The 13,813-nt window shown below is 38.6% G+C and overlaps 1 protein-coding gene across 2 annotated transcripts in view; it reads left to right on the forward strand.

The window, feature by feature from the left end:
* Positions 1 to 13,813, forward strand: part of LOC126278543 (uncharacterized) — a 70,281-nt gene that overhangs the window by 28,321 nt on the left and 28,147 nt on the right. For both annotated transcript variants that reach the window (XM_049978722.1, XM_049978721.1), the window contains exons 2-3: positions 7,451 to 7,663; positions 9,047 to 9,166. In XM_049978722.1, coding sequence (XP_049834679.1) covers positions 7,451 to 7,663; positions 9,047 to 9,166 — 333 coding nt within the window. The remainder of the gene's footprint in view (positions 1 to 7,450; positions 7,664 to 9,046; positions 9,167 to 13,813) is intronic.

Here is a 13,813-nt window from a genome sequence, read left to right on the forward strand (position 1 = left end):
GAAAGAGAAAGATTGGCCCTCAGTCTTGGAGTATCGCACTAGGTCTAATTTTGTGCTTAGTTTTGTGTGTAATTAATTTCCTAATTTATTTTGGCCATTTCTAGTTAATATCTTTTGCTACAGATCAGTATTTGTTTCAGGATATAGAATCTATTATTGACTTATATGTATTTATTTATTCATATTCAAAAACATATTAGCAAAGTCAGCTCTCAATTAATTCTATATAATTACAAGGTTTTTCAAAAGTACTGTTTGTATAACTATATCTGTTAAATCACCCCCCCCCCCCCCCCCCCCCCCCCCCATGAACCATGGACCTTGCCATTGGTGGGGAGGCTTGCGTGCCTCAGCGATACAGATGGCCGTACCGTAGGTGCAACCACAACGGAGGGGTATCTGTTGAGAGGCCAGACAAACGTGTGGTTCCTGAAGAGGGGCAGCAGCCTTTTCAGTAGTTGCAGGGGCAACAGTCTGGATGATTGACTGATCTGGCCTTGTAACATTAACCAAAACGGCCTTGCTGTGCTGGTACTGCGAACGGCTGAAAGCAAGGGGAAACTACAGCCGTAATTTTTCCCGAGGACATGCAGCTTTACTGTATGATTAAATGATGATGGCATCCTCTTGGGTAAAATATTCCGGAGGTAAAATAGTCCCCCATTCGGATCTCCGGGCGGGGACTACTCAGGAGGATGTCGTTATCAGGAGAAAGAAAACTGGCGTTCTACGGATCGGAGCGTGGAATGTCAGATCCCTTAATCGGGCTGGTAGGTTAGAAAATTTAAAAAGGGAAATGGATAGGTTAAAGTTAGATATAGTGGGAATTAGTGAAGTTCGGTGGCAGGAGGAACAAGACTTCTGGTCAGGTGACTACAGGGTTATAAACACAAAATCAAATAGGGGTAATGCAGGAGTAGGTTTAATAATGAATAGGAAAATAGGAATGCGGGTAAGCTACTACAAACAACATAGTGAACGCATTATTGTGGCCAAGATAGATACGAAGCCCACACCTACTACAGTAGTACAAGTTTATATGCCAACTAGCTCTGCAGATGACGAAGAAATTGAAGAAATGTACGATGAAATAAAAGAAATTATTCAGATAGTGAAGGGAGACGAAAATTTAATAGTAATGGGTGACTGGAATTCGAGTGTAGGAAAAGGGAGAGAAGGAAACATAGTAGGTGAATATGGATTGGGGCTAAGAAATGAAAGAGGAAGCCGCCTAGTAGAATTTTGTACAGAGCACAACTTAATCATAGGTAACACTTGGTTTAAGAATCATGAAAGAAGGTTGTATACGTGGAAGAACCCTGGAGATACTAAAAGGTATCAGATAGATTATATAATGGTAAGACAGAGATTTAGGAACCAGGTTTTAAATTGTAAGACATTTCCAGGGGCAGATGTGGACTCGGACCACAATCTATTGGTTATGACCTGTAGATTAAAACTGAAGAAACTGCAAAAATGTGGGAAATTAAGGAGATGGGACCTGGATAAACTGAAAGAACCAGAGGTTGTACAGAGTTTCAGGGAGAGCATAAGGGAACAATTGACAGGAATAGGGGAAAGAAATACAGTAGAAGAAGAATGGGTAGCTCTGAGGGATGAAGTAGTGAAGGCAGCAGAGGATAAAGTAGGTAAAAAGACGAGGGCTGCTAGAAATCGTTGGGTAACAGAAGAAATATTGAATTTAATTGATGAAAGGAGAAAATATAAAAATGCAGTAAATGAAGCAGGCAAAAAGGAATACAAACGTCTCAAAAATGAGATCGACAGGAAGTGCAAAATGGCTAAACAGGGATGGCTAGAGGACAAATGTAAGGATGTAGAAGCTTATCTCACTAGGGGTAAGATAGATACTGCCTACAGGAAAATTAGAGACCTTTGGAGAGAAGAGAACCACGTGTATGAATGTCAAGAGCTCAGATGGCAACCCAGTTCTAAGCAAAGAAGGGAAGGCAGAAAGGTGGAAGGAGTATATAGAAGGTTTATACAAGGGTGATGTACTTGAGGACAATATTATGGAAATGGAAGAGGATGTAGATGAAGACGAAATGGGAGATACGATACTGCGTGAAGAGTTTGACAGAGCACTGAAAGACCTGAGCCGAAACAAGGCCCCCTGAGTAGACAACATTCCATTAGAACTACTGACGGCCTTGGGAGAGCCAGTCATGACAAAACTCTACCAGCTGGTGAGCAAGATGTATGAGACAGGTGAAATACCCTCAGACTTCAAGAAGAATATAATAATTCCAATCCCAAAGAAAGCAGGTGCTGACAGATGTGAAAATTACCGAACTATCAGTTTAATAAGTCACAGCTGCAAAATACTAACGCGAATTCTTTACAGACGAATGGAAAAACTGGTAGATGCGGACCTCGGGGAGGATCAGTTTGGATTCCGTCGAAATGTTGGAACACGTGAGGCAATACTGACCTTACGACTTATCTTAGAAGAAAGATTAAGAAAAGGCAAACCTACGTTTCTAGCATTTGTAGACTTAGAGAAAGCTTTTGACAATGTTGACTGGAATACTCTTTTTCAAATTCTAAAGGTAGCAGGGGTAAAATACAGGGAGCAAAAGGCTATTTACAATTTGTACAGAAACCAGATGGCAGTCATAAGAGTCGAGGGGCAGGAAAGGGAAGCAGTGGTTGGGAAAGGAGTGAGACAGGGTTGTAGCCTCTCCCCGATGTTATTCAATCTGCATATTGAGCAAGCAGTAAAGGAAACAAAAGAAAAATTTGGAGGAGGTATTAAAATTCATGGAGAAGAAGTAAAAACTTTGAGGTTCGCCGATGACATTGTAATTCTGTCAGAGACGGCAAAGGATTTGGAAGAGCAGTTGAACGGAATGGACAGTGTCTTGAAAGGAGGATATAAGATGAACATCAACAAAAGCAAAACGAGGATAATGGAAAGTAGTCAAATTAAATCGGGTGATGCTGAGGGAATTAGATTAGGAAAGGAGACACTTAAAGTAGTAAAGGAGTTTTGCTATTGAGGGAGCAAAATAACTGATGATGGTCGAAGTAGAGAAGATATAAAATGTAGACTGGCAATGGCAAGGAAAGCGTTTCTGAAGAAGAGAAATTTGTTAACATCGAATATAGATTTAAGTGTCAGGAAGTCATTTCTGAAAATATTTGTTTGGAGTGTAGCCATGTATGGAAGTGAAACATGGACGATAACTAGTTTGGACAAGAAGAGAATAGAAGCTTTCGAAATGTGGTGCTACAGAAGAATACTGAAGATAAGGTGGATAGATCACGTAACTAATGAGGAGGTATTGAATAGGATTGGGGAGAAGAGAAGTTTGTGGCACAACTTGACTAGAAGAAGGGATCGGTTGGTAGGACATGTTTTGAGGCATCAAGGGATCACAAATTTAGCATTGGAGGGCAGTGTGGAGGGTAAAAATCGTAGAGGGAGACTGAGAGATGAGTACACTAAGCAGATTCAGAAGGATGTAGGTTGTAGTAGGTACTGGGAGATGAAGCAGCTTGCACAGGATAGAGTAGCATGGAGAGCTGCATCAAACCAGTCTCAGGACTGAAGACAACAACAACATCTGTTAAATTCACTATTTTAACAAATAATTCGCCCTAAACTTTGTGGTATAAGGAACTGTTAAAAGAAGGAATTTTTCGACGTATTCTGTTAATTGAATGAGTTATGTCTTAATTGTAATTCCTGTAACTTAAACATCAAACAATGTATAGTTTCAGTGCCTATTATTGCGAGGACATATAAAGGACCGATTTTTGGTCCCAAGACAGTCCACAACAGATTCTCAGGTGTGAAGCATGTATTGGTTAGATCAACAACAATGCATTAACTTAACAGTGGAATAAGTGTAACACAAATAGGCTGTGTGTAGAACAATTAATGGCAGTGTTTGTTTAATTTATTTGAAAAATAGTGTCACTTGTAGTGTATTATTCTGCAAGAATTGTGAGTGTGGTTAAGTTTTTACTGCTCATAGATGTTCCACAGCAAACTATTGTAGCAGTATGCTGATGTTGCCAGCAACCTATTAATGAGGCTTATCAAAATTTATCAATAGTGAACAGGCCATATAATTGTGTAATATTGGGGGTTGTGAACAGTCAAAGTAAAGAACTGTGAAGCGCAGCTGTGAAACTGTTGGCTGCATCATGTACAGTAGTCAGTGTTCAACTTCCCCCCCCCCCCCCATTTTTCAGCCAATACCACAACACAGTATGTTGACACAGAGGACTATCAATCAAGAATTAGAGCTGGTGAACGTCACAACAGGAGCACCCACATTCCATTCAGACTCCATTCACACCTATTCCCATTTGAACCTACCCTTCTGCACTGCCCAGCTTGCCTGTCATTTCGAGTAGTCCGTTCTCTCTGAAACAGACTCCAGTGACCATTTCTCGTGTGCTATGTTTTCTGACTCCTACCCCATCTATGTGCAAACCCAGATGGCAGCTGACTAAGGCTGACTGGAGGCTCTACTCCTACCTGGCAACCTTTGATGGAGATTTCCCCAGTTGTGATGACCAGGTAGAATATCTTACAAATGTTATCCTTACTGCCGCAGAATATTCCATTCCTCACACTTACTTTTTAACTTACACTTTGCATTTTTAACCGTCATCCTACGAAGGTAAGCTGCATTCATTATGCTTATGTGGATAGTGCAGGGTGAATGAATAATTCACACGGTCCATTCCCATTAATGTGACCACTGCCTAAGTTTGACATCAGTCTGCAATAACCACTGACAGACTGCAGGTAGCAGCATTGGGAGTGGATGATGTATGAAGTGTGTTGGGTGGAGCAAGGGGGGATGTGGGGGGGGGGGGGGGGGAGAAAAGAATGCAGCCATTGTTGTAATGCTGAAATGGAGCATTTTATCTGACATCTAAATGGTATGATAAGTGGCTTTTGGGCCAAAGGTGGAAACATTTCCGAAACGGCTTAAGTTTGTAAATTGCTTGCTGCTGTGGTTAAAGTACACTGCATGTGGCAAAAGGGTGCTATCCAAAACTGGTGCTGAGGCTACTTTGGTACACCTCAGGCTTTAGATGACGGGATGAACAACGGCTGCAGAGGGAGTGTGTGTGGGTGAATAGATGTGCAACTGTGGAGCAACTGACTGCACAGCTGAACCAAGGGACTACCAACAGTGTCTCCTCAATGACTAGTCAGCAAACGTTGCTGTGTATGGGCCTCTGCAGTGGGGCACCTGGTTCATCCACCCATGCTGACTGCTGTTCATTGGTGGCAGAGACTGAAATTTGCACACCAATAACGCAACTGGACATTCACCAAGTGGCCTTTTCAGATGAATCACATGTGGCTGTTAGCGTCTATGGCTCTGCAGTAATTGTCGTAAGGCTCCAGGCCAGAGGAGGAAATGCTATGATCAGGGGAACATTTTTGTGGCCTTTTTAGGCAATTTCATCATTCTGGGCGATGCAGTGGATCAATAAAATTGTGTTCCTGTCCTTCAGACAATATCCACCCCATGTGGGACCACTTCGATTGGGCTGTTCACGTCAGGGACCCTCAGCCGAGAAACCTAGCTTAGCTGGCCATGACACTGGAGTCAGCATGGCTCCACATTCCTGTCAGTACCTTCCAGAACCTCATTCACACTTTTCCTGCACGTGTGCACTGCAAAATGTGGTCATTCAGGCTTCTGACAGGTGGTAACATAAATGTGACCAGACTATCCGTTAATGCCAATCTTTGCTTCTCTGAAATAAAGTGGCTCTTTTGTATACTAACCTTTCTTAAGATAGTCAGCATTTGGAGATTAAACCTTTTTTTTTCAGTGTTCTTAAGCTGTTATCAGGCTGAAGTGTAAAAAGAGCAGTGCCAGCCAGGGCCCTTTCCCTCAGTGACACATAGGTTGACAATGCTTTAGTGGAGTCAACCATAATAATAATGTGGATCTTTGTTTTGTTTACCAAACAATTAAAGTGATCATTCAGAAGACAGTCATTGATCATAGATTACATGTCAATCATTAGTTTGAAATGTCGCTTTCGCTGTGATTAATGCACTACAAATTCATTGCTGTGATGAATATCTTGTTAACTCCTTTGATTATAATTGATGTTTTTTCAAATACATTGTGCATTTTGGGTTTCTGATAACCTGATACTAACATACACCCTGTGTTCCCATCATCATCAGGGCAATGGCTGCCAACATTACCCTACTAATCACTTTAGTAACAACACTGCCCTTCCTCTAGATGCTTTTCCTTCAAAGAAGTTGCAAGGAAGCTCATAAATTTAAATGTAAAATTAGAGTTGTACATATTTTTCCCAAAACCAACCCTATTGACCAATAAACTAAATGTTTTTTAGTATTCCTATGTATGAGCCATTTACTTTATCTTACATTATTTGCAAACTGTAGCTGCCTTCATAAATCTTTTCCTGTCCACATAGTTGCTGTTCTGAAAATAAAGAATGTGTTTATTCTCAACCCTAGTCTAAGGTTGTCTTGAGTGTGGAGAAGGAAGCATACTGATTGCTATCCAACAGTTGCCATCTACAATGAATATGCAAAAATCATTCAGCCACACTGAAGAAATATTTAATGATACACAAAAAATTATTTATGTATTGTGTATGTACATAAAGAGTAATATTTGAGAGGAACTTCTCTCGTATCATATTGTCATGAAACAAACCTTTTTTGATTTTACTTCCAGTCGATTCCTCCTCTTTACTCCCAAACTCAGCAAAGGTGCTGCTGTGGTGCTGAGATATCACACCTCCAAGAGAAGAGCCCTAGAGTTGTTGCTGAGGGAGAAATTTCTTCAACTTTGAAGGCCTTGGATTGACCAAACTCGCCATTAAATCCTTTCTCTGAGGTGCAGATCTCAGAGCACCATGGTGAGGGAGGTAGAGTTTAGAAGAAAAGTGAAAAATTTGAGCTTTCAGTCAGTCTAAAAGACGTGCCCAGATGACTTAATGTGCACAGCACACTGTCTGTGTAATATATGGATTTAGATTTTAATCTGGCCTAAAACATAGTTTTACTTTGTCACACATAATCAGCACAGCAAATACTCTGCATAGAGTGAAACTTTTTTCTCAGTATTTAGTTTCTTTCTTGTTGAGTGCAATCATTAAATTATGCCAACCAAGATATTTCATTACTGGACTTTCGTATATTTGATATAGACTGACATTAAACTTACTTCACTTTCTTCAGCGGTGATGTATCATTATATCATTGTAAATGAATGTTCCTCTCCAGTATGGGATAACACTTGGAACTTAAAGACAAAAATTTTATGTATTCTTTTAGTACTCCTTAAATCAGAAGTGTTGTCTATGAAATATTGTAGATGAATTATAGGTATTAATTTTCAGTACTTAATACTAAGTTTGAGCTTTCATCAGAGATTGATTTTACCTAATTTCTTTTTCTCACCAGATTTGAAAAAACTCATCAAATATGATGTACAGCATTGTAAATGTGAAAATTGGCACGGTGGACTCTGCACGACCTGTAGCAGTAGATCTGCCACACCAAGTGAAAGGCCTCCACTCTCATCAGTGAACGGAACACAGCACCAGCCAAAAGGCAGCAAACTGTCTGATGACAAAAAGCCTACCAAGACAGATGCATCATGCAGAGAATACACAGGTAGTTCTTATTGAGTTTTGGTATTGATAGAATATTGGGAGCAGTGAGTTAATATGAATTTTGGTTCATAGTTTTGGAATATAATTTTTAAGGTGATGGTCTTGAATAAAACTTTCTTGATTTTCATGTGATGTCAGTTGTGAGTGATAAACTAGGCTTTTGCAATTTCATGCATAATTACCTGGAGCTGCTTGTCATAACCAAATGTGTGGTGGTATGCTGTTTAACCACAACTAAGTTGGATCTAACTTCTTTATTTAGAAAATACTTCAGGAATGCCAAACTGCTGAGTAATTTTGAATGTCTCTCACCACCATACAAATGATTGTCCTGATGGAAGTCACCAAAGTCATGTTAATACTCAGATCTGTTGTAACTAGAAAACCAAGGAAAAGAATTCTATTCTTGTAATTTTCTACTTTAATTACATAATGTGTTGAGTTTGCAGTTGCCAAGTTGTACATTTTCATAATGATTTAATTACACAGTCAAACAAACTGGGATTTCATATTTCTGCTTACAATAAACAGCTCAGTGAATTACATGTTTGTGATAAATATTTAGGACTTCACTATTTGCTTTTATAAGATCCTGATATGCCCAGTAAAGCAAAAGCTTCTAATTTCATCCCCTATGTGACCATCATGTTGGTTACTGTGCTGTGGCAGTTCATTCAACAAGGTCATTGCCAACTTTTATACTAAAACTTAGTATCTGATAATTTCCTTGTTGAAAGCTGTTAAACACTCTAAAATGACTGCTTGACGTGACTTCGTGCAGCCAAGTTCAAATGGGAAAAATTCTGAAATTATGAAAGTTTTAGCACCTCCAATAAAGTGTGACAAACAGTCAGAAGCATTGGAAATCTCATGTTGTATACAACTTGTTTTAATTTTTTACTTTTTTTAATTTTTTTATAGAGAGGTGAGAGGAGGTTGGGGGGGGGGGGGGGGGAGAGAGAGAGAGAGAGAGAGAGAGAGAGAGAGAGAGAGAGAGAGAGAGAGAGAGAGATATGATGGTTTGAGAATTCAGATACAGTAAGCTGTATCGTGTAATAACTGTCTAGATCGTTCCTCAGTTTTTATGAGGTCTTAAATAAACTGGTTGGTGACTTTGTACCAGGTAGCTTAGCTTTCTGATTTAGAGAAAATGTATATTGTGGTATTCTCACCCATCTTTGTACACAGTGAGATAGCTGCACTTTCATTAACTATACAGGTGTATTGCTTTTATACTTTGTAAAGTAACATAAAAGTCAAAGTAATTGTTTAGCTTTGTATTATTCAGTAGTGCACCTATTTCGAACATTAAATCCTACTTTGAAAATTTGTCACCTGGTAATCAACAGATAACCATATAAGTAATTTGTGTTGTGCTCATTAGTTACAGCTGAAATAAAAACTGGTTACCCAAAAAGCAATAAATTGAAGAAACCAGACAGTGTGAAGTTTGAAAAGGAAAATAAAATTGAAATTGTAGAATACACTAAACCAGCACCATCTTGTAAGTATTGCAGAAAACTAATATTACTAAGATATGACTCACTTAGTGATACAGGTGCATCAGTGAATTTTTTATTATCTCTTGGTTTATAAAACATTCAGAAATTGAAGTAAATCAATTTTTAAATATGTAGTTAACATGTGTTATTCTTTTAACTTTGGTAAAATGAGATCGTGCAGAGTGTATACAATGTTTAAGTAGCAGGAGTAAGTACATGGTGTTCCAAAATGAATATATAGATTTTAAGGCTTCGTGCATATATTATATTTAACTTACAATTATAAGTAATACATCAAATGAAAGAGCAACTCAAAAAGTTTTGTTTGTATGCCTGCATGCAAAAGAAAGAGTGTGGAATAACTAAGAGTTACTGAAGAACTTGTTGAACGAGTGAGGGTTTTTCACGCATAGCCCCAAGAAATCAATTCAGAAGGCTAGTTGTGAATTAGCAGTTCCAGTGACGTTTGTGTGGACACTTTCAAGGATATGCTTACAACTATATCCTTATCATTTGCAATTTTTACAAACTCTAAAGCCTACAGATTACGGTTTACATGCCAACATTACAAACGAAATGGTGCCGCATGACAGTAAATATTTTCTGGATTTTGCTGTCTTCAGTGATAATAGACATTACACCGAAGAAATGCAAACACACATTATATATGCATATGGGGGGGGGGGGGGGGTCAACAGATCCCAACAAAATGGTACAATTGCAACAAGACTACTCTAAATTGAACTGTTTTTGTGCCATATCTTGGTGGAAAGTTTATGGGCCTTTTCTTTTCGATGAAGCAACTGTAACTGGTGTTTCTTATCTTGATGTGCCAGAACTGTGGCTCTTTCCTCAGTTGGAAAACACTGAACCAGAGAACTTCATTTGGCAGGAAGATGGTGTGCTGACTCAGTGGCATAACTCAGTACATGATTGTGCTGAAGCCATGTGATTATTAGCTTAGGTAGTTCATAAATTATCATGTGTATATGTCTCCATTACCAGCTGATGGACCTGACATTAGTATCAGCATTGTTGCATCAGTGACTCTAGACACACTAGGAAGAACTGTCCTATTGACTCAAGGTGTGACAAACACTGCTTTCCTTGAACATTTACAAGAAAACCTGTTAGAGTTGCTCTTTCATTTGATGTATTATTTATAATTGTAAGTTGAAAGAACCAAATGCTACAAGATGTTAAAACTTGTATTTTTATTTTGAAAACCCCTGCCCTTGTAGTGGTGGTCATGTGCATCATTTGCAGTACTTCATATAAAAATAGTCAGCATTCTCTTGTTACAACTTTTTAAATTCTCATATGTAGTGTGTATGATGTGATGACAAAATAATGGAATCTGAATATGCTCTCAGATCAAAATATCAGTTATTTAAGTAAAATATCTATTTTTCAAATCTCATGGTTCAAACAATGTGATGGATTTCTCTGATAATGTTTAGCTACAGTAATGAGACAGTGATTTGAAAATATAAAGCATAACTGAGAACTTTTTGTACTTGACAGAAAAAAGAAAAATAGTCAAACAATAGAAAGTTCAAAATGAAATAACAGCAATATCGAAAAAAATATTTATACTTGCCATATAGATTAGATATTGAGTCACAAAGAGGCCCATTAAAATCTCCTCCTGCAGTACAAAATACACACACACACACACACACACACACACACACACACACACACACACACGGCCTGTGTGGATTGAAGCTTCAACTTCGATGAAAAGAAAATCAACTAAATTTTGTACCTTTCCTGGGTTTTTCCAAATTACTTCAAAGCTAACTGTTTAATAGAAAAAACCATGGTTAGCAAGAATGTGAAGCAGTAAATTCTGCAGTGATTGGGTATCAGAACTTTGCTATGTGATTAAATGTTCCTATAGAAACGCTACATAAGAAAACAGTAATTTTCAAAATACGCACATTTTGCCGCTATAAAATGCACATCATCTGAGAATTGGCTAATCGGATGCAAAATTTTAAGGAGAAAAGTTGGAGAGCATCAACTTGTGTTTTTAAAAAGTCGAAGAAAGAGCAAAAAAAAAACTAGCTGTAAGTAAATATCAACATTATTCAATTATTAATCAATGAATTTTTCAAATATTCACTTTCCTTAACCCAAAAGTTGTAGAGATTAGTGGACAAAATATTGGTTTACAAGGATAAATATGATAGGTTTATTATTGTCTTATTAGTAATAAAGAAAATTGATTAAATTAACAATAAATTGAGTTATGTGCAATAATATAAAATTGTGTTAAAGTAATACAGTTAAAAAATTATTTTAACTTAGCTAAACAATCTTTTACTATATTACAATTTTTTTTCTTAATTTTATGGTATTACTTCTTTGCATACTTGGAAGATAAGGGTCTAAGTAACATTAATTCTTAAATTTCTTTCATATTCATGTTGTAGATGGGATCTCTTGTCCCTTCTTCCAAAATGTCATTATCAGTGTCACAACCATCAGTGTCAATAACAGGGATGTCAGTTGGAACATTGGTGCATGGTTGTTTTTTGGGATAGTGTGCAAAAGCTGGTACACTTAATGCTGTTTGTCCTGCAGGAACAACTTTCACGGCACCATGTGTCGTGTGTGCAGTAAATGATTTTAAACAGTTCCACAGGTGCAACATATGTAGTACTGGGAACTGGCAATAGGCCAAATTTTGAAGCCTTCCAGCCCCATTGCAATGGATCTAATGAGTTATTTTTCTAAGCTTGAACCTGCAAATATGTCGTCAGGGGATGCTGTCAAGCAGCTGCTTCTAAAGAAGACAAAGAGGTGAGGGTGGCTGACGTCTTTGAGAGACATTTTTAAAGATTTGATAGTGAAGCACTTTTAATGGCTTTGTTTAATCTTCACAGTACATTGATCACTATGAACTTCTGACAAGTCTCATAAAAGAGTAGCATTGGAATTGCTGAATGTCCCTGTTTCTTTCTGTAGGGCCTTTTTTGTCTTAAATACCTTGATGAGTTTGTTTTTCTTTGCCAAAAACGGAGGAAGTCATGCCACAGCTTATAGGAACAGAACATTATTTTTGATATTTGAGACAAATTTAGGGCCTGTAGACTATGTTGCCTTGTCTGTCCTTTTCTGGCTTCAATAAAAAAAATGTTGGGCGACTATGGACTGAAGCAAGCAGTAGAGTATCAGTATCCTTAGCTTCTTGCTTAGTATTGATCACTTTCCAGTTGTGTTAGCAACAAGAAAGTGAGTCCTGCTAATTTTGTTCATTTGACAGAAACAAATCTTTTGCCATGGTTACTGATGTTTCATTAAACATGACAGTTGATGCTGTTATTTTGGTGGCTCTGTGCAACTGCTCAGCTGATTTCATGCTCTTATCACTTAATACATTAGGGTAGACATCAAACACAATTATAGCCTTTCTGCCATACTAATTGTGGATGTAATTATGGAAGAAAATACACTAGACTCTCACTAATCTTGCCATTTCTTGCACACGTGGGTGCTGGATTAGCAGACATGCAAGATTATTGTGTGTGTCTGAAATTTATTTTAAAAAATGTAAGAGATATACTCCATTAAATTATGAGTGTGGAGCCACATAAATTCCACTCCCAGAGGGGCTCACTACTCTTTAGTGAGCTTGTGCTTGGCTACCATGGGGCCCCAGCCTTTGCAGCACCTTTTCCCTTTCTGTGCTGCATGTCTATCCTCTGGTTATTCTTTTTCAGTACCCTTGGGAACATGTCTGGTATATTTTTGGGAATGTATTCTGAAGTTTTAGGAGCCTGACACCTGAACAGCCCTTCCACTGTTTTTTCTTTTTTCCTTTCGTCATTCTCCATCTGCTATCCTCCCTCCCCTTCAGCATTTGAGGTTCCTCTTTGTTTCTCCTTCCCCCTTGAACACTCATAAAGGCCAGCCATGTGTCTGATATGTAAAAGGTGCCTGGGTAATGTGTAATTCCTAGCTCCGAGTTAACAGGTAGGGTTTCCATGTACATTCTTGGTACAGGCTAGGTCTAGGGAGGGGTGATTGCCTGAGCTTTTACCTTTCCGAATTGTCAATTGCTCCCTCTGTCAGGAGTTCAGGAGGTGTGAACAATCACCTAAGACGGGTGAGCCCCCCTCTGAGGAGGGCAATCAATTGGAAGGAGCATGCTGTTGGTAAGGCTGGAAGTCATGGGGATCTTTCCACAAAGAGCTAATCGCCATCTCAGTTTATATGTACTAAACATAAGCGGAATGAAGCTAAATCCAAGACTCTCCCAACTGCAACTTGGTTCCTTGTGGTATCGCGTACTGGAGGAGGTCAGTCCTATGGTTTATTATTAAGCAAGGTGTTGATGCAATTGTAGAATCTGTGAAATCCTGCTCTTATTTATGTAATGGCACTTTGGTTTTGGAGACTAATATGATTTTCAAGCCCAACAATTGCTTGCAGTTTCACTCCTCCACAGCTATCCTGTTTGTGTTGAGGCCCATAGAACTCTGAATTCTTCCTGTGTTGTTCTTTACACTAGGCTGCTCAATGGGCTGATTGAGGCAGAAATGCTATATTCGTCGCACAGTGTTATTTACACAAGGCTGCTCAGTGTTCTTACTGAGGGAGAAATCCATACTTACCTCTCTGAGCAGTGTGTCACTGCAGTC

Source organism: Schistocerca gregaria, chromosome 6, assembly GCF_023897955.1.
Source record: "Schistocerca gregaria isolate iqSchGreg1 chromosome 6, iqSchGreg1.2, whole genome shotgun sequence".
NCBI classification, from domain to species: domain Eukaryota; kingdom Metazoa; phylum Arthropoda; class Insecta; order Orthoptera; family Acrididae; genus Schistocerca; species Schistocerca gregaria.